Below are 27903 nucleotides of genomic sequence, written 5' to 3'. Positions count from 1 at the left end.
CGGTAGTGCCCCGGGCCGCTGCGCCGCCGGCGATAACATCATCACCGAGCAACACGACCCCTTCGCAACCCACCGCAGCTCCTTAGAGCCCTGCAGCAGGAATTCGGCTGCGCTCCGCGAGGCTGCCGCAGGCGTTGTCAGCGACAGCCTCGCGGGTCGTGTACCGGGCCGCACACTGCTGGCGGGCGGTAATTAAAGGGGAGGTCCGGCTGCTCCCCCATTTTATTATTTTGGCCGACCTCCAAGTTGTCCCCTCTTAGCGGCCCTTGTTGTGGTTCGTGGCCGACATCGTGCCGTCCGGCACCGCATCTCAGTGCCGGGCTGCGGCCATGGCAGCACACCACCCTGGTGGGCTAGTGGAGGCCTTAAAACGGCCTGCAGAGCTCGCAGCATCCCTCTCCTTTAACGGAAGGGGCGGGGCACTGAAACGCGTCAGCATTACGCAGCGCGGCCGTGGAGCGCTCCGGTGCTACCGCGCTTTGTGCCCCAGACACCGCCCCGAGAGGAAGTGGAGCACCCGAGATAGCGCTCCGCTTCTTTGCCAGGGCGGTAAGCCCAATTTAGCAGCCGGGGCGATACTTCCGCCCCAGGCGCTAAATGTCTGGAGCTAATTCGGTTACCGCCCCCAAACGGGACGTAACTGAATTTCGCCCCCCAGAATGTTTCCAAGTTTTCAAAATTGTTCTGTATTTTTCTCTGAAATATTAGTATTCATAACCCAGAGGGTATCAAGGGGCGTATTTCCCTCTTATTGCATTTGGATGTAAAGGATCCACTGGCCGCAGCGAATAGAGATAAATCCTGTGGGGAGGTCCGCATGCTCATAACAGAGCCTGTCCCATTGTCCCTGCCCAGTTTTCCTCTATGTGCCACAGCCAGGCACAATAACAGGAGAGTCTTCTCCCACACCTGCCACTATTAAGTGATGAAATGTATTATACATTTGAAAAAACTGTTGAGGAAATTGATCACGTAATTAAAAAACAGAAACAAATGAAGTAATTGAATATTATCTGTTGTGTGTGTCTGTGTGCGCGCGTGCATGTGCGTGTGTGCGCATGCATGTGCGTGTGTGCCTGTGTGCGTGTGTCTGTGTGCGTGTCTGTGTGTGCACCTGTCTGTGTGTGCGCGCCTGTGTCTGTGTGTGCGCGTGTGTCTGTGTGTGCGCGCATGTGTGTCTGAGTGTGCATGTGTGTGCGTGTGTGTGTGTGTGTGTGTGTCTGTGTCCGAACTATGCATACTCATCATATATATGTGTATGCTGAGAATTCTTCACAATTTCAAAATTTTACATCCTCCCATGCTCACTTCTTGATTATTTCAGGATGTTTCAGAGCTTCAGTGATTGCAGCAGAATTCAAAATGCTGAACTGATGAGGAACTTCTTTTTAAATTGGACCCCCATTGTGTAACTGTATTGCTGCTGCAGGCTGTGATTGAAACCTCCAGCTGACAGGCGTTATCTGTCTGCTGATGGTTTGTCCTGCTCATTGCACACATTTAATTATCAGAGAGACCAGCAGGAAGATTTCCTCCAGAAAATTGGAAAAATACACCCAAGCTACAATGCTCATATACAATGAAGAGAAAGGATGGCTGCTTTCTACGGACATATTGGCGGATATTTTTCTTTGTTTGTCAATGTTAATGAGTTAATGCGAGTGAAAGCCTCTTTATACTCACACCATTTTCTTCACTACCAGTGAAAAGAGAAAAATTCTGAAAATAGCATACAGCAATCAAGCAGCGCAGGCAAATACTCACACCTCTATTCTCATTCCTGAAAAAGAATCAAGCCTGCCAGCAGTAAGGTACCACATGGAATGAGCACTCAAAAGTGTGTTTCATTTTCACTTAAAAAGTAACTCGAAGCGATGTGACAAACCACAGTGACATAGTAATTCTCTTTAACCACAGCTGATAAAGTCGTATACTGAAACCAAAAAATGCAATCATCAAGGAAAGGAGAACTCTAGTGGTAATAGTCTTTCTCCTGCACAGCTCTGAAATCAGTAAGTGATGCAGTTCATTCATGGGAGAATAGGACATCAAATCATGCCATAAGTTACACCCAAGAAACCCAATTCAGTAACCAATATCCGCCATGCATGAAAGTTTCCAGCTCCTGCCATTCAGGACAAAAGAGACAAAATCGAGGTCCTATTAAGTCAACGGGAGTCCGACTGAATTTTAGTTGAGGCCTGAGCAGGGTCTGCAGACAGAAGAAGCCCTTTAATGTCAAAGGGTAGTTTTGACCTCCACTGCCCCGGACTCCCTCCCACGAGACCCTCCCGAAACCCACTCCCTGCAACTTAACTCCTCGCCAGCGATCTTTCTCTTCATACCGGCCGGCAGCTTCTGGACGCCTGACGATCCTCTCCTGCCCATCAGTCTGCTGCCACTATCTGCCCATTTCGGGCGGGCAGCTGACTTGCAGCATGTAGATGAGGCCAGGGAGTTAAAATACCCTGGGCCTCAAACTTAGGCCAACACATGCATTTGCAACTGGCCCCATACCCACCCACCTGAAACCCACTTGGGTTAGAATCGACCCCAAAGTTACAAATTGCTTGAAAGATAGCAGCACCTCATTTATATCAGCAAAACTTGGACTACCATCGGAAGCATAAAGAGGGCCATGAATTATAACAGTTCAGTTACTAAACTAAAGTCTAAATTAAAGGTCCTCTTTTGACATTTAATCAATGATAAAAAATAATTTTATTGTGTACTTTGGATAAACTGCGACCTTAAATTGGCAAAAGAAAACCTAACCACAAGCTACAGATGTCCAGAAATTGTATTTCCAGGCACCAAATACTGTTAAATCATTACGAACTTAATTTCAGCAAGATGTTGATTTATATTGCTTGTTTTTCCAATTCCAGCCCCAGTTTATCAATGACCCATCTTGTGACATACAGAAGGGCATTTTGAAAACTCAGTACAATTAGAATAACAGATAATGAACTAGCTGCTGTTAAATCAAACTATTAACCTATCCATCAAGACAAAATAAGGCTGCTTTTATACTGGATTTGGTGGACTGCTAGGACCATCAGCTCTTGATAAGCAGACCTCATACAGCCAGCCCAACTACAGGAAGCTTTGGTTTATCCAGAGATTATATGTCCGGAATACTCGATCTAACGGCAAAAATCAGGAGCCGTTGTCTATAAGTTTTTTTAGTTCTCGTTGCTTTTTTTTCCCCAGTCAGGCACTGCAAGGTCTGTAGCTATAGCAACAGCTTCAGTTAGAGACGCTTGCAGCTGCAGCCGACTGTTTTGAAGCTGTTGCTAAGCAACAGGGTTTGTTGATTCACACGGAGCTTTTCAGTTCCGTATGTTTCAACATTATGCTGGTATGTCCGGCACTTTTGATGGTACGGCACCAGCTCGGTCCCGTCAGTGCCGGATATCAGAAAGTTTCCTGTACAAAGTAAACTTGCTGGATTCGCAAAGCCCTGTGATTGTTTTTATTGGGTCTTCTTGGCTGCCGGCTTTAGTTTATCTGATCTGGCAAGTGTCCGTCAGGGTTGTGTGGACCCTGCGCATCAGGAGCTGATGGCTCCTGCACCCCACTAAAGCAAATATAAAAACAGCTCAAGCCTAACAGTGCAATCCACATAGTACAAGTGTACAAGGCAGTGAAAGACTGCGAAAGATACCACAGCAGTGAATAAGAACAGCTTACAATTAGTGTGATGTTGCAAATCCATGACAAATTAAAATCTTACTGAATCTTGCTCCAGAAATACTGAATAAGAGATTGCAATGATTTATAGACATTGCAATCTTTGCGTTCCGTAACTGAACGATTGTTTCCTAACCTTGTTGTAATACTGCAGCTGGACTGTGTGCCACTGTCCGTCACTCACGCCTCCTGGGATGAAGGGAGTTACCATAGTTGTTGACTCGCCTGTTTTGAAACAAAAATGCTACATTAAATGAGTTGCTTCTATCCATAGGAACATAGAACCAGGAGTGGACCATTCATCCCCTTGAGCCTGTTCCGCCATTCAGTGAGATCATGGCTGATCTCACTTCTAGTGTTAGCCATCTTTAGAGTTTCTGCTTTGACTTTTTTTTTTGCAAAACCTCCTCCTAGTTTTCTACCCTCAAACCTCTTCTTTTGCTTTACCGGTCCCACAGATGTGACGGTAGGTGGGCTACTTAATCACAAAGTCCATCACTCCAATAGCCTGATTTTATCCTCAGTCAGCATCCACATACATGTACTTCCGGCAGACATCATGGAGTAAGAACCCTGTCTAATTTCCCTGCTCTCTCCCAGCTCAGGCCTGCTAAGCCACCACGGGGACTTTCAATATGTATTTTGAAGATTTTAATTAGTTTCTCCAGTTCCCTTTATTAATCCACCAGCGATGCCCTGTAACTGCTTTCTAGTAGATAGAGAGCAGCCTGAGCCAATTGTAGTGCTTAATACTGCTTTGATGGAGATCGACTAACTCAGAGACTTGGGAATTGAACCTCTGACCTTCTAGTATGAGGCACTGTTAGTCACTAAAACTTTGGGGTGGGGAGCTTTCTGTGGGATTCTGTTGTATAGATTCATTCATTAGAATCAGTGTGGGAACTGAAAACAAGAAAATAATAGCTGGAGCCAGTTAGATCTGACTGCTATATATTCCTCCGCATACTGTGCTACTCAACTGTAATCAGTAGAGAGCAAGAATATTACATTTGCAGTTATCAGTAATAAATCTGATTACATATTCCCCACCCGATGCTTATTTTATCCCGTAAAATGATACAGAAAGTTTGTTTCTTTCTGAAGTTTAACTGACCAGGGTGCATTGTGCTGGGCACTGGAATGTCAGAATCGTCTGTACTGTGTCCAGAATATCCACTAAACTGAGACATGTAGCTTCAAACCAAATACCCAAGCAGGCACCCAATATGCAGTTGTTTGATTTTTGTAGCTAAGTTTGATTCCTCCATTTATTTTTCCTCTTTTTTTTTCCATTTTTCTCCCTCAGTGCTGATTGCACAGTGTATTTTCTTTCAGCAGGAATGTCTCAACCGCAGATTTCTCCATAGTCACTGGCAATGCCATTCTGTGATCAGCCAACAGGAACGGCAACTCTAGCTGCCACAAGAGTCCGTATCTCACAACAGGATGTAAAACATGGGGTGGATTCATAAAGGGTTATACACTGCCCAGCCACTAACTTATAAGCCTAGAACTTACGATTGACAAAATTAGTACACAAACACCTCACGTGCTCATATGAACAAAGTAAACGGGTTAACGCCTGCATTAGAATAGCTGACAGAATAATGTCATGCGAATGTGTTAAGTGTTCATACACTAAAATCACCAACAGTAATTTGTAGGCTATAAAACGGAGAAAGCAGAAATCTCCTCCAGATATTGCAATATTCGATTTTTCATTCAATGGGTTTAGCTTGGAATTTTATTGTGTAGTCTGCTACAGTAGTCCAACACCTCATTTACTTTACAGAGTTACCTCCAACAAACACTGCTGAAGGCAATCTTATAAAATAAATATATCCATGCCAGTGCTGTCGAAGGCACCAAGACATCTTTTCAAAGAAAGTTTCATGTAGTGTTCTTGAATATGGAGTACCACTGGCAGCTAATCTAAACAGTGGCCATTTTCAGTATTGTTGGCCTATACACATCTTTCCCTGGCATCAAGGATGGCCCCGGCCAGATTTAGAATTGTGGCTTTGCACCTTTTGCACAAGCATGAGATTCACAAAATGTGCAGTTCTGGTAATGCCATGTTTATGACTGCAGGGCATAAATCTTGCAAATACTCAGCCTGCCACTATTATTGAATCTGCCCAGCAGTATAAAAGGGCAGGTTCAGCAGAGACAGCAAAAGCATAAATTACAGCTAACAGCAGCCAATTAATACGCAATTGACATATTTATTCCAGGGCATTGTGATGGCAAGTGAGTCTCAACTAACATCAGGTTGAGGGCTCTGTTACAGGACAAGCTTCATTCAGCTCACTCAGTTTGCGTATGGGAAACTGGTCGAGGTCTCCCTTCTTGCACCTTCTTTTGTTGGATTGACCAAGGATCCACATTAGTCACACCCATGGAGAAGTCTGTGTACAAAACCACAGAAGTTCCTTAGCAAGGAGGATGCCTTAGATGCAGGTATTATTTTGTAGGTAGCGGGGCATGGAATGGAGAAAATCTGGAGCAAAATATGTGTTATTAAACAGGGAGGTGGTATCAATGAACATTGGGGCAGGTACGGTACCATAGTGGTTATGTTACCGGACTAGTAATCCAGAGGATGGACTAATGATCCAGAGATGTGAGTTCAAATCCCACCACGGCAGCTGGGGAATTTAAATTCAGTTAATTAAATAAATCTGGAATAAAAAGCTAGTATCAGTAATGATGACCATGAAACTACCGAATTGTTGTAAAAACCCATCTGGTTCACTAATGTCCTTCAGGGAAGGAAATCTGCTGTCTTTACCTGGTCTGGCCTATATGTGACTCCAGACCCACAGCAATGTAGTTGACTCTTAACAGCCCTCCATTTAACATGGCCTCGCAAGCCACTCAGTTAAGGGCAATTAGAGATGGGCAATAAATGCTGGCCTTGCCAGCGACACCCACATCCCATGAATGAATAAAAAAAGTGGTCAGGGGTACAAACCCATCAATGAAAGCCATGGTCTCACCTGCGACGTACCAGGTGATGGCATAGATTTATAATTAGTTTCACGCATCATTTGGAAGAACCCTTTAGGTTTTTTTCTACAAGAAAAAACTCATCACCATTATTGTGGTTCTGTTATGTAGAGAGTGCCTCAAATACCTCAACGAAAGAGTCTTCACCAGCTCCTCAATCAAATCACAAAGCCACCAGTCCTGAGTCACAACAAGACATTAAATAATAAATTACCTGCAGAGAATGTTAACTGGATCTGCTCACTAATAATCTCCAAGGCAATAAAGTCGTGCTTTTCATTAAAACGTCCATTATACAACAGCAAGCCATTCTTCTCCTTGGTAGCGAACCTGCAAAATAAAAACATGTTTATTCCAAAAGTCATTTATAAAGTACAAAGCAGAACTCTCCTCTAGATAGTGCAATATTAGATTTTTCATTCATGGAGTTCAGTTTGGAATTTTATTGCATTGCATACCGTCTCCAAATAGACTCTGTGTGGTGTCATCTTGTTCCCACACTGGCTACCACTGTCGTGGAGTAGATAGTCCATCCACCTGAGGATTGAGCGAACCTATTAACTATTAATTCAGGGTGAGCTGATTTTTTAAAACTATTTACTTTGCATATTCATTTCCATGAAAATATGGTCATAAAAATGTACAATGGTAATTTTCTATTAAAGGGGACTAAAACCATGTACATGACATAATCCAACATGGCAGTAGATGGCAAATCCAGCAGGTTCTTCTTAACAATGCTGCATGTAATTGTGTTTCTTTTTTGAAAGTGTAATTTTCATGAAGAACGTGAAAATCAAATTATTTAAACTTTTTAAATGCTGCATTGCTGGAAATAAATAACTTGCATTTATATCGCAGTTTTCATATCCTAAGAACGACCCAGAAGTGCTTCACAGCTAATAAATGACTCTTAAAGTGCAGTCACTGTTGTTTTTTTTTAGACAAATACTGCATCAGATTCACAGTGCATCACTGGCTTATTTATTACCATGTGGCTAGCTTCTTCACATTAGGTATTTCTGTCTTTCAAGGTACAGCGTCCCTGAAGATGTATAGTATTGCAGTCCACACAAGCAATACACATTTAGAAGCACAGAGGTTTGGGAATGATACCTCAGATCAAATATTTAACAGGAAAAAACCCCGAGACATTGTTTAAAGATGAATTGCAGAAGAACTGAAGGTTTGTTGCATTTGTAGTTCTCATGAACAGAATCTACCCACAGGAATCAGAGAAAATAGCTCTAAAAAGGGTCTGCTATTCCTAATGCGAGTTCCAATCCCTGGCGTCCAAAACAGTAATACAACACAGACTAGACTATAAAAAGCACAAAAATAACAAAAATCAGTTCAATTCAGCATGTCTCAACATTCCAAAATTGAACTGGATTTCAATAGTGGCATTTGCAGGAGCTTTCTTCCTTTGTGCAGTACCACTGAATCCAACAAAAAGAAATATTGGTTAATACACCATAAAGTACAACCTTTGGAACCAGCTCGGTTTCACAAAGGACTATCGATTAAATCTTCATCTGAAGAGATTTCATTACAGTGTCGACTCCTAACCTGATCTCAGCTGATTTGTGGTAAGAACTCTACAATCTACTGGCAGCCTTTGGGTCAGCAGTAGGGATCCTGGGTAGTCCCAATACGTGGACATCTATTACGATAGCAAAATACTGCAGATGTTGGAAATCCGAAATAACAACAGAAAATGCTGGAAAAACTCAGCAGGTCAGGCAACATCCGTGGAGAGAAATTTGAGTTGACGTTTCGGGTTTGACCCTTCTTCAAAACTGGAGAGAAAAGGAACTAGATCGAAGGCAGGGCTGCGATCGGACAAAAGAATAAAAGAACCGAAAGAAGTAAAAGAGATTAGAAGCTAGACGAGATGGTAATATGCTGGGATTAGGTGTAAAGTGTACTGGCAGGGCAATGGATAGCTGCCAGGTGTGAGAGAGAAACAAAAGGAAAGGGGGGGGGGGGGAGGAAAGGAGTGGAAAAATATAAGTAAAAATGAAATAGGGGCCGAGGTTATGATCTGAAATTGTTGAACTCGATATTGAGACCGGAAGGCTGCAGAGTGCCTAATCGGAAGATGAGGTGCTGTTCCTCGAGTTTACGTTGAGCTTCCGTGGAACAGTACAAGAGGCCAAGGACGGTGAGGTCCGAGTGGGAATGGAGCAGTGAATTGAAATGACAGGCGACCGGAAGCTCGGGGTCACCCTTACGGACTGAACGGAGGTGTTCCGCAAAGCGGTCACCCAATCTGCGTTTGGTCTATGTTGGGTTGACCCTTCTCTCGCACTTGTATTGCATGGGTTGTGGTTGCCCATAAAACTCTCCCCCTCCCCCTGTTATCATCATGCTGCTATAAAGCAGACTGTTAATCAGTACAATTCTACAATTGTGGTGGCATTCATGGGTTGGCAGCAGGGTAGAAATTAGCTTGGGTTCCTACTTCTTAGTGACTATCCAGTGACCCCTTCTATAAAGTGAGCATTTATGGACATCAGATGGATGTAGGATTAGGCTTCGGTGTGATCATATTCTGGTAAAATAGCCTACAGGCCCTGACTGTCTAGGCTCACACATGAAGAATGGCTATTTGGATTTGATACTGAAGGAGTGTTGACGTCCATGGAGCCATAGCCCAACATCTAGAGAGATTAAAAAACTGAAAAAGAAAGAAATGTCAAACTTCCGAGACAGTCTTTCCTTGCTCCACTAAAAAATGTATAAAAGTGCGACGCTACTCCGTTTCTCCAGTTATCACACTCTGTAAAGGGCTTTGACTGATGACCTACTCAATTCAAAACAACCTTGGAGGTTCACGCCCTAAATTCATGAATAGATCATTAATCTGTATCCTTTGATGCTTCATCGGCATCCAAAACACAGCAGGAACACCATCTGCTGAAACATGATCTGTGGGTATTGTTACATAAATAAGTTGTTTAGCAATTCCTTGTTTAGATACTCCAATATCTTACCCAAATTACAATTATTCATGCAGAAACCTAGACAGAGAGTGCCAGCTCCTGTCCTCATCTCATATACACACACACACATTGCCAAGCAAGGGTCTCTGGAAGAGTAGAAACCCTGGCCAATTGTCCCTCCCTAACAAGAGGCACAGAGGCTAGTTTCAGTGGCCTTATCACAAGTGGGAATCCTAGCTGATCTACTTTTACCTAACCCAGGTGAATTAAGGCTAATCCTAACAGACGTACCCCTTCCCCAGCTCAGACTGGAGAGCGAACCTGGGATCTACCTTGTCTGTATGGCTCGGCGACTCACTGCTTAAGCTTGCTGACTCATCAGAAAAACTTCATTTGTGCCATGCGCCTCAAGTACACTCAACAACAAGCCCCCGACCTGCACTTACCTAGCGCGCTGGCCATTGTGCTGTGGGCCCGTGTGGGATTCCAATCCTGGACTTGCTCCAACTGCCGGCGTGCAGTGCTTGCGTATCCCAGGGGCGCAGTTAGTTCGAAGTGTCCCCTGGGATCACGTGGGCCATGGAGAGCCAATCTTAGCAGGGAATCTCTATTCATAGATTTGACAATCTATGAAATAGAGATCGGCCCCAAAACATCACTAAAACTTCAAATAATTTTTTTTTTTTAAATCACATTTTTAAAATAACTATAAATTACATAAAATAACTATTTTAAACAATAATTTAAATTTTTGAAAAAATTAATTACTGTTTTTAACGGGGCTAAAAATAAACTTACCTTTCTTTAAAGTATTTAAAAATAATAAACCTGTGGAAAAAAATGTTTTACTTTTACTTAATTCACCACTTACCTTGTTAAAAGCAGGCCTTGCGCCTGCTTTTTATACGTGCAGCTGCTGGAGACTTACCCTCCCGGAGAAACCTGTAAAAAAAAAATGGAAGTTCCAGGCGTACGCGCTGCCTCTCTGGCACACGCGTTTGACCTGTGAACCCCTTCTTTCAAGGGAACGGAAGTTCCGGTTTCCCGTGCATGCGCAGTGCATGCACGAAACCGGCACTTTTGTTGGCCCTACGCAGGAGTGCCCAGTGCGCACTCACCCGTGGGGACCCGAATTTCTGGCCCAACAACTTGCATTTATGTAGCACCTTTAACATAGTAAAACATCCCAAGGCGCTTCACAGGAGCGTTATCAAACAAAATTTGACATTGAGCCATATAAGCAGATATTAGGACTGATGGTCAAAAGCTTGGTCAAGGAGGGAGGTTTTAAGGAGCGTCTTAAAGAAGGAGAGGTAGAGAGGCAAAGAGGTTGTGGGAGGGGAATTCCAGAGATTAGAGCCTAGGCAGCTGAAGGCACAGCCGTCAATGGTGGAGCGATTAAAATAGGGGATGCGCAAGAGGGCAGAATTGCAAGAGTGCAGAGATCTCAGAGGGCTGGAAAAGGTTACAGAGATAGGGATGGGCAAGGCCATGGAGGGATTTGAAAACAATGATGAGAATTTTCAAACTGAGGCGTTGCCGGACTGGGAGCCAATGTAGGTCAGCGAGCACAGGGGTGATAGGTGAACGGGACTTGGTGCGAGTTAGGATACGGGTAGCAGAGTTTTGGATGAACTCAACTTTATGGACAATGTGGTTGGCTGTGAGGAACTAAGTTAAATAAAAGTGGAGTTGATTAACATTGACACTGACAAATACTAGCAAAAAATAATGCATTATATTGAACAACCACAGCATTCTAAAAATCACCCTCAGGACATATCCAATGAGGCATTCTTGAATAATGCAGGTTACGTTTGTGAGCAAGTTATATGAGCAACATTTTGAAGGTAACCAATCAATTTTGGTTTTACAGTTAAGATGTAAGGTGATAACCCTGTTTACACAGTCTTTTGTTCCTTAGTGTACCTGGTATGGATTCAATTCTGCAACGAAGCTCACAGTATAAGCCCTATATTAATGAGTCATACAGGTGGAGAAAACTCACTTCCCCAGGCGTGGCTTTTATAATACAGAAATGTCTCTGGTTTCAACACCGAACAACCATGAGTTTGGTGTCTGCCTTTCAACTACACTGTTCCTTTCCAGTCAACAGCAGTGACATTGTTAATCTGCCTTGTACGCATGTGTGAAATGAATCAAAGGTTCCATGTTCTGTATTGGCAAATTCATGGTTAATTGTGCTGAACATCAGGAATGCAGGAAAAGCAGCTTCCAAAACTTCAGAATTTTTATAAAATGTGTCTCATTTGGTGAGGACACAGAAAACTGAGGATTTTTAAATTCCATTTATTATAACAAGGTTGACGCATACTTTAAACATTGTACAAATATTTTATGTTCAAATGTTGAGTAAATAAACCTCACTAAATGCGTGAGGCACAGACTTTTCCCCCACTTTCACCGACGGCTATTTTATAAAATATCCGTCTACAGCACAGATACCATCTCCTCCCGCCCCACGTATGACTGACGGCATGTAATTGGAGCCTAATTTATGTTTCTGTCACTCTCTATAACTGCAAGATGTTGCAAAGCTCTGCAGCTGATAACAGGGTCAGCATTTCCTGGCTTTGTTCTGGTTAGATCCTGAAGTGCTGCATTTTAGCCACAACAGCATCATTTGTACAAGATGAAGTAGTTACCCCACTAACTGCCCCACCCCCCACCCCCTCCATCTACTCCCGCTTCCCATTCCCGAAAGTGATTAATCTTTTTTGGCATGAATGTTGGTAGCACAGTGCTGATTTTTCATCTCTAAACCTAGAACGTTAACAGGCTGGTTAATCACGGAGGCCATCACAACCATGCTTGATCCTGGTCTCAACTATCCGTGTGAAATGTCCAGCAGAATTCACTGGGCAGTGATCAGGAGAGAGAGGGCTTGGCTGATTTTTCTCTTCCCCGGCTCAGGGTCTGGGAGGCAATTGCACGACCCCAACAACTGCCTTGGCTGAAAGCAGCTAACTTAACACAGATATAGGTTTTGGGATTACAGATCATGCCACCAGTTCTCAAGGGGTTAAGTTCACAGGACAGTAGGGCTGGCAGGTGTAGATTAAATTTTGGATGGGGCGTCTGAACCAGCATCATAGAGATAATGAAGGATGGTTTGGCATTCCAGTGTTCCTTCGCACTCCTGTTGGCATGCCAACTCGATTCATACGAGCTCAACAGCCAAGATCACTGAGTTAGGCTGGTGACTGTGCCTGGTGCGGAGGTGGGGGCGGAGAAATGGGGGCGTGGAGGGAGAGTCATCAGTTTGACTAAAAACTGACACTGAGTAACAGACTTTAAAAACAGAAAGCTTCAAAAGCTGGAAGCATTCACACTGTAAAGGGCTCCAAGAAGGATGGAACACAGGGGAGGGGAGTCAGAAACGTTCTTTGCAAAGCAAGTCAAATAGCGCAGTGTTTACATTACTTTAATACTATTGCATTAATACTATTACTTTAATACTATTGTGTTGATGCGAAGAGGTGAAACCCGCAGTAATTCTTGTTCTGTTTGTTCACCTCACTGCAAAATAAAGAACATTAATGATTCACATCAAGCCTCAACTCAATGAGTTGTAGGATGAAGGAATGGCAGAGATTTTAAATTAATCCTTTGTGAAGGGAAAGCCTAGTCGTCCACTTGGCCTGCACACATCGTCCGCATGCCCGATACGAGACTCCCAAAACAAGTGCTCTACTTGGAGCTCCGACACAGCAAGAGAGCCCCAGGTGGGCAGAGGAAACGCTTCAAGGACACCCTCAAAGCCTCCTTGAAAAAGTGCAACAACGCCACCGACACCTGGGAATCCCTGGTCCAAGACCGCACAAAGTGGAGGAGAAGCATCCGGGAAGGCGCCGAACACCTCGAGTCTCTCAGCCGGGAGCAAGCGGAAGCCAAGCAAAAGCAGTGCACGTCAACCCAAGCACCCCACCCACCCGCCCCTTCAACCACCGTCTGCCCCACCTGTGACAGAGGCTGTAGGTCCCGCATTGGACTCATCAGTCACCTGAGAACTAATTTTTAATGTGGAAGCAAGTCATCCTCGGTTCCCGAGGGACTGCCTAAAAAGAGAAGACACAGCTTAAGCACTACAATTCATGAGTCTTTCTTCAGCAGTCTGCAGCATCAACATTGGGGATTGCTCGGTGTAGTATATTCTCTCAGACAGTTGACGGTACAGGGATGCTGAAGGGCATGTAGGTAGACTGCATATTGATGCGTCCATTACTCACCTTTCTTGCATGATACCGGGTCGACTTTCTTCCGCAGCCCGGCCCAAAATCGGGTGCAATCGCGACAAGAGTGTTGAAAAATTCAAGCAGTGAGGCCTACCACCCTGACCGGGATTTCCCTCCCCCACCCTCGCTGGGACCACCACTGCCCTCTCCTTCCTTGCCCGCCACATGTAAATGGGAGTGGGGGCGCTGGGATCCCAGGGATTTCCATGCTCTCCACCACAATCTCCTGCTGCTTCCCAGTACCACCCCATGGAGACGGTGGCTGGCCCCAAGAAGGCACTAGAGGGGAAAGTAGGAGCTTCCCATTGGAACAGAACTCAGACTGTAATTGCACATAGTGGCCCAGAAATTCCGTTCGCAGCCCTCCCGCGGGCGGAGGGCTGCGATTTGGAAAAATCTCCGCCTGGACCGGAGGGCTCCCGGGAGGCGCAGAATTCCGTTGCTGTGCCTCTTCAAACTGCCGGTATGCAGGGCACGCGTATCCCAGGGGCGCAGCTGGTTCGCAGCGTCCCTGGGATCACGTGGGCCATGGGGAGCCAATCAGAGCAGGGAATCTCCATTCATAGATTTGATAGGAAGACCTGTCAAATCTATGAATAGAGATCACCCCCAAAGCATAAGTAAAACTTCAAATAAATTTTTAAAAAATCACATTTTTAAAATGACTATAAATTACATATATTATCGATTTTAAACAAAAATTTAAATTTTTGAAAAAAATAATTAAAGTTTTTAACGGAGCTAAAAATAAACTTACCTTTCTTTAAAGCATTTTAAAATGATAAATCAGTGGAAATAAAAAAATTTTTTTTTACTTTCTTCACCTCTTAGCCTGGTAAAAGCAAGCCTTGCTCCTGTTTTTCCAGGCGCAGCTGTTTCCGACTTACCTGGACTGAAGCAACTGTGAAAAAAGCGGAAGTTTCAGCTGTACGCGCTGCCTCTCCAGCGCAGGCGTTTGACCTGCCAAGCCCTTTCTTCACAGAACGGAAGTTCCGGTTTCCAGCGCATGCGCAGTGCATGCCTAAAACCAGCACTTCCGTTGGCTCTACGGGTGAGTACACAGCGTGTACACACTCGTAGGGAATGGAATTTATGGGCCATAATTTGTAACAACCAAGGACTTTTCCTGTCAATAAGTAAGTCATGTTTATAAAGAGAAACATGATAATGTAGCAGCGGAATCTCGTGGTTGGTAGCTTTATATGGCGTTTAACCATACTATACCTGATCTGGGAGTGCCTGCTGACGTGACTGAGGTTAAATTTCCAAGGAGGTTCTCCCAATTGTCGTAACTTTGGTGGAAGATTAACAGAAACCCCAAAGAAACAACGTAACTGCCATTTACGCCATGTCTTCGGGGTTTCTGCGGATCCTCCACTGAAGTTACATTGGGCGATCGGGAGAACCCCTGCTGAAATTAATGACTTAAGTGTTCAAAACTGGGGAAATGATAAGTGTTCCATTCTACAGCACTAATATCTCTCCCCTTGATCATCACAAAAATTCACACCAAAAATACATTCATTCTGTTTTGAATTCAGCCATAACCTTAATCTGTATCAGTTTTACAGGATACAGTATTTATGAACATTTCAAATCAAGGCTACAGAAACCAGCTTCAATTTGGGAGGTTTGGACAGATCTAAAGACCAAGCTAACCACAGCCCATTAAACTCAAAGCCAGATACAAACCGCTAAATTTCAGTCTCACTCCAAATCTGGCATCAGTTGGAGTCTGGATTTCTTGTAAAAACAAAAAAATCTGCCCTATAATAAGCTGCACAAAGCTCAGGTGGAATCCAGGCTTCAACGAGTTCACGTGCGATACCTTTGAATGAATTCAGTCAATTCTTGTTTACCACTGCTAAAAAGAAACTGGATTCAATAGAGCTGATTTTCCGAATGCACATATCACAGGCATAATCCCCACAATTTTCTGTTGCCTGACGGACAATCATGGGCCGCGATTTCGCCTTCTGAGGCGGGTCCAGTGTGGCCGGGGTCGGTGGTGGGGTGTGACCCCACTGCTGGCTCCAGTCCACTCTGTGAAATGATTTTACGCTGATTAGGCTTGTTAAGCCTGCCCAGCGCGTTTCCCGGCCAATTGAAGGAAGCGGGTCTGATGACGTCACTTGATGACGCATCATCAGCCGGTTTTCTTAAAGGGACCATGGCCAAATTGATTTTGACAGTTCTGCTGTCAGTGTTCGACAGCATTGAGGTGCTGCAAACATTGACAATCACTGCACAGAGGTGCACAGCTGCACCCAGGCTCTCCCATAAGTCACAGCATGTAGGGAGTTCCACTTCCCTTCTCATGGGCGGAAGAGACCTCCCCAGGAGATCAATGCAGCCTGGTTGCACATTACACAGGAGGACATAAGCAGGGATGTCGTCAGGAGGACCAGGCTGCAGTGGTGCAAACCTTTCAATGATCTCAGTAGATCACAAAATGTTACTGCCATGTCACACTCAACCTCATCCTGCTGTGCCACTCAACACATCCCCATCACTCTGCCTTCCCTACCCTACTCCTGCACATCCTTACTCACACCAACTTACCTTGCACCTCCACCCATCCCTCTCTAACTACTTATCACATCCCCATCTCACTAGCCACGCCTCGCACTCATCCTAGTCCAATCATACCAACTAACAACCCAAAAGGTAGGCACTTTTAGCCAATGTTCATGTGAAGTTTCTGTTAATGTGCTGTCAAATATTGAAATATTTATTTTCAACACTTTGCGTTCTTGGACAGATTTGTGTGCGCCTTTGGAAGTGGCTTAGTGAGTTGCAGTGAATGGTGAGACATAATGGCACCCCCCGCAATGGCGATGAATGTGAAAGGAATGGCTTGGTCATTGTAGGGATGCTTTATGGTGTTGATGTGGGCTGATGCCAATGTGCCAAAATACGTGGCAGCCATATGTCTGTGGTGCATGACGTTAACTAAATCTGGCCATGATGAGGCAATTCCTGGCCTCACGGGCAGCAATGTACTGGTAGCATTGGGACCGCTGGCTTCGTCAGGTGTTCATCATCCTCATCTTCAACCTCATGCGCCTCCTCCTCCTCCAAAGAGGCTGTGCACTCTGCGCCTTGTTCCTCATGCAGCGCTAATCCTCGCTGCTGTGCTATGTTGTGCAAGGCGCAACAGATCACTACAATTCTGGAGACCCTGGCTGGTACGTACTGAAGGGCTCCTCCAGATCTGTCCAGGCATCTGAAGCGCATTTTAAGCAACCCTATTGTCTGCTCTATGACACTTCTGGTGGAGATGAGGCTTTGATTGTAATCTTCCTCAGCCTCGTTTGTTGGCCTCCTCAAAGGTGTCATGAGACACGTCTTTAGTGGAGAGCCCTCGTCTCCAAGCAACCAGCCGGAAAGACTATTTGGCGGAGCGAAGAGCTGAGGGACGGTGGAATGGCGCAGGATGTAAGAGTCATGGCAGCTGCCAGGGAACTTGCTGTGCACATGGATGATGATCTTCCTATGATTGCAGACCAGCTGCACACTGAGGGAGTGGAAGCCCTTGTGGTTGACAAAGACGGCTGGGTTCTGATGGGGCGCCCTGATGGCCACATGTGTGCAGTCGATGACGCCCTGCACCCGTGAGAATCCAGCCAGAGCCGCAATGCCAAGCGCACGCTCAGCAACACCAGCTTCATCAGTGGCAAAGTTAATATAATTGGTGGACTTGTCAAAGAGGGCGTCGGTGACCTGTGTAATGCATCTGTGGGTGGCCGACTGCGAGATGCCACAAATGTCTGCTGCAGATGCCTGGAAGGAGCCTGAGGCGAAGAAGTTGAGGGCAAGGGTGACTTTGATAGCTACTGGTAAAGGGTGTCCACCCGTTCCTCTGGGCTGCAGCTCTTGCTCCAGCAAACTGCAAATATCTGCCACGACCTGGTGTGACAGCCTGAGCCTTCTGAAGCACTGTTGCTCAGTCATGTTGAGGAAGCTCATCCTCTGCCTGTAAACCCTGTGTTTGGGGTATCGCCTCCGGCGAAGTCCAGCCCTGCGCTGATGCCCTCTGCCCTGTGTAGCATCAGGTGGTTGAGGAGAAGGTTGGCGTTCTTGCTGTTGTTGTTGTTGCTGCTGGTGTGCCTGGTTCTGCTGGTGTTGGGGCTGATCGTGGTCAGATTCTGAGGGCCAAGGTGAGAGAGTGTAAACTGTACATTCTGATGTAATAGATGGCAGGTGGAGGTGAGATTACAGAAGCAAATCTGTCAATGGTGAGAGAGGTTGTTCTAATGAAGTGGCACTGGATAGAGAGTTGGCTCCAAACACTTGCAAGCTGCATAAAGCTCAATCTGTCTTCCAAATGCAGTAAGCAACAGTTTCTGAGCTTGGAAAGTGAACACCTGTAAGGTGAAAGCTTTTATCCCACTTTTGCAGCTGTCAGGTAATAAGATAATTCAATGCTGAATCCACTCACGACATGCTGAACTGGCGCGATCCCCGAGCAGTGTGTAACCCGTGGGGGAACACGTAAAATTGAAAGGTAAGCTTAAAATACTATTTAAGTGCCTCTTAACAATCTCTTAATGAACTAAATTGCCTCCCCAGCTGCTTGGTGTCGGGTCTGTTCAGCGATAACAGACCCGACACCTGGGAGACTAGCATAGAGGTGGGTTGACAGCGGGTTCCCTATCCGCTGTCAAAAAAAAATTCCTACCCGACCCGCCACCAAACGCGCCCGCTGACCCCCTGAAAAAATCCCCCCATGGAGACTGTGCCTGCTACTTTCCTATATGCCCTCCCATCAGGTAAGAGTCCATGCCAGGAGTGATCACTCCAAAAGTCAACCCTAATGTGTTACACTGCTCAGAAACAAACATTACTGTCCATTTCCTTTCTCCCCTCCCTTCTGCTCAAGGTATTAACTCCTTTGCTGGAGGTTAGTTCCTAACCCAATTGGCCATTATTACTGTGTGACAGCAGACAATTTCACCCCAGCAGACATCACAGCAAAGCCTGCACACATTCACAAACCTGCATCTCCAGCAGGCATCATGGACCATGATCAGGAGAGGGACCCTTTGGCTGATTTTCCTCTCCCTGACACAGGTTGTGAGGTGAATTATTCCACCCCTACCACTACCCTGGCTGAGATCAAGAAAAATATTAAAATATTGGCCCAGTACTTCGGGTCCCAACGCGTGAGTAAGGACGGGGTACTCACGCGTGGACCCGATGGAAGTGCCGGTTTCTTGCATGCACAGCGCATGCGCGGGAAACCGGCATTTCCTCCAAGGGGTTCAGAGGTCCAACGCGTGCGCGCAGCACTCTGCGCGCACGCGTTGAACTTCCTTCTTTTTTACAGGCTTGCCCGTGTGTAAGGGCCTCAACTTTTTACGAATGTAAAAAGGAGACGTAAGGACTTGATTCTTTAAGGTAAGTGGTCTATTATTTAAAATTATAACATTTTTTCCACAGCTTTATTGTTTTTAAGGACTTTACAGTAAGGTAAGTGTATTTTTAGACCCGATTAAAAAAAAAAAAATTTCAAAAATTTGAATAATTGTTTAAAATAGTTTTTAAAGTTATTTATAGTTCATTTAATTAGTGGGATGTTTTTTAAAATTTTATTTAAAGTTTAAGTAGTGTTTTGGGCGCCCGTAGTTTTCATGAGTTTGACAGTTCTACTATCAAACTCATCAATGAAGTTTTCCCTCCCCTGATTGGCTGCCCAGTGCTCACCTAGTCCCAGCCGGCACATCGAACTAACTACGCCGCTGGATCAGGCAAGCACAGCGCGCCGACAGCTGAACCGGGCCAGTGACAGGAATTCCAAGCAGGCCCAGGCTTCAGCTGTCGGCGCGGGGGGTAAGTGCACATCGGGGGCTTGCACGCGCGGCAAGCCCCCGAACCTAATTTCTGGGCCATTGTCACTATTAACCCATTAAATGAAGGGCTATGTTCTGTGACTTGCACAACAAACACTGGGGAAGACTTATCCACGTATATCGCGAACAGTAATTTAGTCATTATTTGAGCTATTATATAAGCAAAATTTCTCATAACTCAAAATTAAAATACATTAATATGCACCCAATTCTTTTTTGTATATTCTGTTGTGATTGACCCCAGCGCACATTGGGTCCTCACTCATGATTCTCCACAGCTACTTAGTTTGATTTTCTGGGCTTTGCATAGGTAAGTCTGGCAAGTTTTCACATCCAACTGTAGGTAGTTGGTTAAAGGGGCATTGCCATTCCTCATGATATTTTACCAGGCAATAGTAACCAGATATGGACAAAGATAATCATATGTGTTAAAAATAAAATCACTCCTTTAATGTCTCTGGACAAAGTTACTAAATGATGACAGAAATCAGAGCTGTCCCTGCATCAGTTTTGTGCACCTTCATAGTGATGGGAGTAAGTGGCTGCTGGCAAAAAAAGAGATTTAATGTTCCCCCATACAAAAAATTAAAATTGGCTTCTAAAATTAACAATTCCTGTCCTTTCCCTGATAAAGTGAGAATAAATACTTTCAGAACTTTTATCTGTTGAAATATACTGTGTGTACAGTTCAAAACATACAGCACAGACACCATAAGAAAACTACCGTCACAGGCAAGATAGATTGACTGATAAAAAGATTCAATTGTTCAGTAGATTAGAATAAAATATTGCTGCTGGGTTCAGGGACTGAGGACCCCACACGGCACAGAAGCTAGCACATCTCTCATTGCTAGCTGCAAGAAGCTGTATCGTCCCACTTCAGTGGACACCACTCTCTCCATGACAAACCTGTGGTGAATATCCCTATCTGAGCGAATGGTGTGCAGCCTTTTATGGAACTGGGGAAACACAATGCAATCTGGGGCTGATTCCTGGAGGCTCACCTAGTACATGATCTCACCCTACACTCAAGACAGGAGGCGAAAGCCACTTAGCCCTGAAAGAAGGAGGGGGGTGGGTGTGGGGGGTGGGTGTGGGGTGGCGGGAGGAAGGGAAGAGAGGAACCCAGCAACAGCAAAACCCATTCGTAGGGATTAATAGCTAGGTAGGTGCATCTCATTCCCCCACTTAAATACATTGCTCACAGCGTTCGCACAGCTACGCCAAGTAACCAAACCAACAGGCAAAATGGCTCAACAAAGTAAGGGCTGGATTTTGTCAATGGGGACGTGATGGATGCGGGACTCCCACTTTTTGGGTTGTAGTCCCGCCTCCATCAAGTTCTAGCCAACCCACGCGATTTTCCCTTGATTGACCTTGTTGAGCCCACCCAGCAGGCTCAGCAGGCCAATTAAGGGCCACCCGGCAACAGGTGACGTCAGGGATTGACATTTCATCTGTCAAGAGCTTTTGACAGATGAAATATCAGCGTTTGACAGCTCTGTGAAGCTGTCAAACACTGACAATCTGACTTCTAACTTGAGTCCTTCTCCACAGACTCAGTTAGAAATCTCTCCAGAACAGAAAGCAGAAGGCTGCAGCTTTTGACAGCTCACGGCCATTCTGCTTTCTGTGCCGGTGAGATGAGGGACTCCCGAGACCTGAAGGAAGGAAGCCTGCATTAGTAAGTAAAGGTAAGTAAAACTTATTAAAACACTTTAGACACACCTAACACACTTATTTCTTCACTCATACACCCATCACGCACCTGAACACCGGACATCGTGACCTCTCCAAGCCCTTCAGCCCGACGGTCCGCCTCGCTAACTTGGTGTGGTTTGGAGCCATCGGGCAGCCCACACTTCAAGGCTAAAAATAGGGATTAGGCCAAAAACTGCCTGTTAACTACTTTAACTGCTCCTATTTCTTATGTTATGTTAACAGGCAGTAAATTAGCACTAATCCCCTTCCCGCCTCGGGGAGGCGGCTCCCAGCACAGGTCGAGTACCCGCCTCCTGGGAAACAGGCATGGAGGCGGGTTGGAGGCGGGAAGGGTTTGTGCCCCCCGAATCTGCAATTTTCCCCCCACTCCCGCCTCCAAAGGGCTTGGAAATTCGAGCCCTAAGTATCGGAATTTAAACTCTTGAAAATCCAACGCTAAAGTTAATGCAAAAACAATCATCATCAAAATAAATTAATTAAATTGAATGACTAATTGCGGAGAGGAAATTACTTGTTGCATAAAGTTCATAGGAACAGCATGAAAAAATAAGCTCAAGTCTGCTGGCATTAGCTGGGCGCTTTAGAGATGTTGCACGGACAAATGCTGGGTTTTGATTTAAGCCAATTACCCTGCGACAGCGTTAACCGCTATTAGATTTCAGTGCCATCTTTCGTGCTTTGTATAACTGATCAGGTTTTCTGTTCGGCAAGGTTTTTGATGAACTAAATCCCATAGAGCGTGTGAAATTAATCCAAAAACACATATCGGCTAAATAATGAGCAGTCATGGAATTTGAAAACAACCAGAACTTAATGGCATAATTAAACCTTCGTATCAAGATAATTGACATGAAACGCTTATGATGAGCTATGTAGGCTGCAACAGCAACTTGCATTTATATAGCACCTCTAACGTAGTAAATTGGCCCAAGGTGCTTCACAGGAGCGTTATCAAACAAAATTTGATAACGAGGCACATAAAGAGATATTAGGTCAGGTGCGTTTTAAAGGAGGGGAGAGATAGGTAGAGAGGCGGAGAGGTTTAGGGAGGGAATTGCAGAGCTTAGGGCCTAGGTAGCTGAAGGCATGGCCACCACTGGTGGAGTGATGAAAATCGAGGATGCACAAGAGGCCAGAACTGGAAGAGCACTGAGATCTTGGAGGGTTGGAGGAAACTGCAGGGGTAATGAAGTTCCTCATGCCAATGAGCCAATAGTAAGTGATGCCATTTCACTTCCAACATACTTTCACTTAAACCCAATTTCTTCTTTCAAACCCTTTCATTTCAAATCCCAGTTCTGCCTCTATGGCTCTTCTCAACACAGTTTATTCCCTTGAATATGACTACATCAATTATTGTTCATTTACATTTATTTTGGGGAACCCAATTTGAAGTTTCCCCTTTTAACATTAAAAAAAATTAGATAAGTTCAAAGTGTAGCCAAATGAATTGAAGTTGATGTAGACAAATGTATATGGGCACCTTGTTTACACTGATGATCAACTGATTGAATCATTTATGTTATTCGGACTGATAGCGGTTGAAATTAAGAACTCACAAAATGGTTACTATAGGAGGGTTCCCTGCACTCAGTTTGGTAAAGTAAATATTTTCTTGCCCATGGAAATGGAAAAAAACACAAACTATTTTCTATTCATACCAACTGGATTCACTTCAGTTAATTCCTGCTAAATAAATATTTAGTTACCCAGATTACACATTAGACCATGATTACAGGTCATGTGACAGTCTGCTAAGTTAGCTGATTTTACTCAGGAAGGCAGAAAGAATCTTGTAGCCTCAGTGTCCCTGGAGAAGAAGATCAGTCGGAGTTCTCACTCCTGATCACTATCTGGCCTATGCTGGAATGTATGTGGACATTCGGTGAGGGCAGATTGGTCTAAACTGCAATGCATCCCTAGTTTGATTAGCTTGGTGACACTCAACTGTCAAGATTTGCACATTTTAAGAATGACCACTTCAATCAGGTAGCGGAGGACCATCATTGCCCATGGACTGTGCCCCAGCAGGAACAAGTACGTTCAGGAGAAGGCAGGGATGAACTGAAGGGGAAAAAAAGAGGGGTCTTTAATTGTGTAAATGTTGGAGCCTCTGTTCATTTTTGCCATTTTCCTCCACTCACATCTTGAACCTGGGGTGTATGCTATCCTGCAATAAAGATAACTTAGTAGAATCAGCCATATTCAAGTAACAAGGTGATGGATCCATTTAAAACAGGAAAAAAGTGAGTGTGAAAACTGAAGAGGAATCTTCAACCACCAACTCCCCCAGATGCTGCTACAAGCTTTGGTGTCTCTCAGATGCTGTCAGCAGTCTTCACTCCCCCAACCTTCTCTCTTCAAATACCGCAACTATGATTCAAAACCTTTCTCCTTGGCCTCTTCGGAATTCATCTGTGACTTTTCCCCCTCCAATTGTTTTTCTTACAACTCCCACATCTATAATAAGATTTTGCATCAATCTCCAGGAATACTTCCACGCATCTGTTTTCTTAAATGATTGTGAGCCTCCTGTATTTCACCAGGCCGCTGTCACGGTCAAGTTACTAATATCCTATAATTCAACTCTAACAGGTTGGCATCTCGTTTGGTGGAGGCAGACTCGCTGAATTCCTTCAAGCGAGAGCTGGATTTGTTTCTGGCTGGGGCAGAGATCACCTCTTACAGAAGGTAGGTACTGCAGGTAATTCAGGGCCAGTGTGATCTCCTGGACTAGTTTCGACCACCTAGATGGGTCAGAGAGGAATTTCCCAGATTTTTTTCCCTCCAAATTGGCCTGGGTTTTTTATCTGTTTTTTTGCCTCTCCCAGGAGATCACATGGTTTCGGGAGGGATAGAGTCTTTATGTTCTGATACACAAGGTATCGCAATTATGTGGGACAGGCTCGATGGACCAGATGGTCTTTACCTGTCCATTATTGTTCGTATGTTCGTAAGATGGGGGGATAAAAGCCTTAGTATTAATCGGTCCATTTTAATGGGGCCACTTTGCTTGCTGTATGAAAACTGGGATAACCGTGCCTCCCTCCTAGCAAAGCAAAATACTGCGGATGCTGGATATCTGAAATAAAAAAGAGAAAATGCTGGAAATACTCAGCAGGTCAGGCAGCATTATGGTAAGAGAAACAGATTTAAAGTTTCAGATTGATGACCTTTCATCAGAACTGGAAAAGGTTAGAGATGTACTAGTTTTTATGTAAGTACAGAGGCAGGGAAAGGTGGGAGGGGAGGAAAGAACAAAAGGGAAAGTCTGTGATAGGGTGGAAGGCAGGAGAGATTAAATGACAAAAGGGATGATGGTGCAAGGCAAAAGACGGTGGTAATGGGACCAGTAAAGAAACAAAAGATGGGTCTAGAGGAGCAGTAAATGGCAACAGCAGAACCATGACCAACACCTGCTGTCCAAAAACATGGGAGCGGTGGTTATGATTTGAAATTGTTGAACTCAATGTTGAGTCCAGAACGTTGAAAAATGCCTAATCAAAAGATGAGATGCTGTTCCTCGAGCTTCCACTGAGCTTCATTGGAACAGTGTAGGAGGTGAAAGATAGAGAGGTCAGAGTGGGAGTGGGGTGGAGAATTAAAATGGCAAGCGACCGGAAGCTCAGGGTCACGCCTGCAGACTGAACGGATGTGTTCCGCAAAGCGATCACCCAATCTGCATTTGATCTTCCCAATGCAGAGGAGATCGCATCGTGAGCAGCGAATACAGTATACTAACTTGAAAGATGTGCAAGTAAATCGCTGTTTCACCTGGAAGGAGTGTTTGGGGCCCTGGATGGTGCCTCCTAATCAGCTTCTTTTGGAAAAAGAGAGAACAGCACTGAATCCCAGCTCAGCAAATATCTCACAGCAGTGCAGGCTGTGAATGGAGGGGCAAAGGCATTTAGAGCAGTTAGTTTACTGAGGGCCACAGGAGAAGGGGAGGCGAATTTCAAATGGCCAAGGGCCACAATGTGAATAGCAATAATGTGGACTATTTCTTCCTACTTTCTAAATTTTTAAAAATTCTTAGAAACGTCCTCACAAAAGATGTGCTAATGAATAAATAACATTGCTTCCAGATCAGTTAATTTTGATATAATTGGAAGAGTGCATTGTTACCCTGAGCAAGAAATCTGCGTAAACACGATCCAAATTTGCATCGCAGCATCAGGCTTGGAAAAGTAGACTATGACCTGGGTCAGACTGGATTCTTCAAAGTTCTTTTCCCCCTCGGTTCACTTGATGCAGCTGAAACGCATTGGGCTTCACCACCACAGTTTGTGTATTGAAACGGTGTTGCGAGAAGTTACTTGGTAAGTATAGCTTTAAGGCCCTTTCTGTCAAGTTTGGCTTTTTTTCTTTGGATAATGTAGTTTTGTGTCTGACTTTTGCAATACGTAACCACAAAGAGAAAAGTTAAGCTCACTGGATAGATCCCATTTCCAAACAGCAAAATAAGTGTAAGTAAAATTCTAATCATGGGTGTGCAGGAACGTCACGCTTAATCATAGCAAATGTAGGAAGTCACACAACACCAGGTTATAGTCTCCACATCATGGCTTAATCATAGCAATTCTGGTTGATGCTCGCCTGGGAAATATTGCTGGCAACAAAAACGCCAGTCAGACCACCTGATAGCTAGTCTACAACAGTGTTGGCCTGGTGTTGAGAGCTGATAATCCTTCCCAGAAGAGCTACTTCTGTCCTCTGTTGGATCAAATATTTGCACTGTGAAGAACTGATCAGACCTGCAGCCTTGCTGCTAATCCTTGAACTTGTGCCATCACGTAAATAAAGTACAAGTGGAATGAAAGGTTGCAGGAAGAATTATTGCAGAAACTGCCTGTTATCAATGATGTTTGGTCTTAAGATGAAGACACAATGGAGGCACGACTATTGCAAGAAATAGGAGCACACGGTCAATATTATTACTACTACAACTGGACAAAAGCAAATAACAGCTCATATTGAATTATATCACATCTATTTTTAACTTGCATTCCCTGTTGTGTTATGTCCAAGGTAAATATTATTCTGTGATCTCATACTCCTAGTGGGCAGGTGTCGGAGCTAGGGCCACAACATTGTAGTCCTGATCCTCTGACACATGCTCCCTGTGCGTGCAGCACCCCACTGGGTGTGTGGAATCATCCTTTTTATTCCCTGGTCCCAGTGTGTCTTTCTTTCAGAGCAAAATGAACTGCTGTTGACTCAGTTGTTGCCGACACACACAATATTCCAGTTATTTTTATATTGTATTAGTCCCAGTGTTGGTGGCAGTCAGCTTTACCCTGACCACATTTTCCAATTAATATTGACTACTGTTCCCCATAGCCCTCGTGTTTGATTAGAATCATGGGGTAAAATGATAAGCAGATGAATGGCTTGACTTACTTGGTGTCCTCATCATTTGTTTGCGAGCAGTTGCCCTTCAATATGCTGCCTCTCTCAATCAAAGTGCAGCACTGAGAGGGCTGCCCCTGATTTTCAGTTTTACTAAGTATTTCACCAGTCAAATCCTAAATTATTAATACTGGCCACCCTTCTGACCTCTGATTGGAGCACTGACTTTAAGAACTAAATGTAATATCTGGTATCCCATTTGTCTTTTAATGGCATCTTCTATCTGCAATCCTAGCTTTAAAGATAGATGTATCTGCACCACTACTATATGGTCTTATGTACTACTACTACAACAACAACTTGTATTTATACGGCACCTTTAACGCAGTAAAACATCCAAAGGCACTTCACAGGAGCGTTATCAAAGAAAACTTGACACCGAGCCACATCAGGAGATGTTAGGGCAGATGTAAGAGGCAGGTTTTAAGCAGCGTCTTAAAGGAGAAAAGAGAGTTAGAGGGGCAAAGAGGTTTAGGGAGGGAATTCCAGAGCTGAGGGGCTTGGCAGCTGAAGGCACAGCCGCCAATGGTGGAGCGATTAAAATCGGGGCTGCTCAAGAGGCCGGAATTGGAAGAGCGCAGATATCTCGAAGGGTTGTGGGGCCGGAGGAGATTAGGGATAGAGAGAGGTAAGGCCATGGAGGGATTGAAAACAAGGATGAGAATGTTAAAATCGAGGCATTTCTTAAAAGAGTGCCAATGTAGATCAGTGAGCACTGGGGTGATGGGTGAACGGGAGTTGGTGCGAGTTAGGATATGGGCAGCAGAGTTTTGGATGACCTCAACGGAGGGTAGAATGTGGGAGGCTGGCCAGGTGTGTGTTGGAATAGTCAGGTCTAGAGGTAACCCCTAGATCTTTCTGTTCCTGCACTCTTACCAATTAGGGTTTACTTTTTACAGTGACTTTTCCCCCTCCAATTGTTTTTCTTAAAACTGCTACAATATATCTGAATTGAACTGCATCTGCCACCTGTCTGCACACTCTGCTAACATGTTCATGTCTGCCTGCAATCTCCCA

The 27903-nt window shown here is 44.6% G+C and overlaps 1 protein-coding gene across 4 annotated transcripts in view; it reads right to left on the bottom strand.

Moving 5' to 3' along the window:
- LOC147105202 (cadherin EGF LAG seven-pass G-type receptor 2-like) overlaps positions 1–27903 on the bottom strand; it is a 361456-nt gene that overhangs the window by 134723 nt on the left and 198830 nt on the right. For all 4 annotated transcript variants that reach the window (XM_086011326.1, XM_086011327.1, XM_086011324.1 and 1 more), the window contains exons 4-5: positions 6917–7032; positions 3830–3918 (exon numbers count right to left, since the gene is read on the bottom strand). In XM_086011326.1, coding sequence (XP_085867452.1) covers positions 3830–3918; positions 6917–7032 — 205 coding nt within the window. The remainder of the gene's footprint in view (positions 1–3829; positions 3919–6916; positions 7033–27903) is intronic.

This window comes from Somniosus microcephalus, chromosome 18, assembly GCF_052327205.1.
Source record: "Somniosus microcephalus isolate GS21.2 chromosome 18, FLI_Smic_1.0, whole genome shotgun sequence".
NCBI lineage: Eukaryota > Metazoa > Chordata > Chondrichthyes > Squaliformes > Somniosidae > Somniosus > Somniosus microcephalus.
The sequence above is the reverse complement of the archived record's forward strand: the minus strand, read 5'-3'. Positions and strand labels throughout refer to the sequence as shown.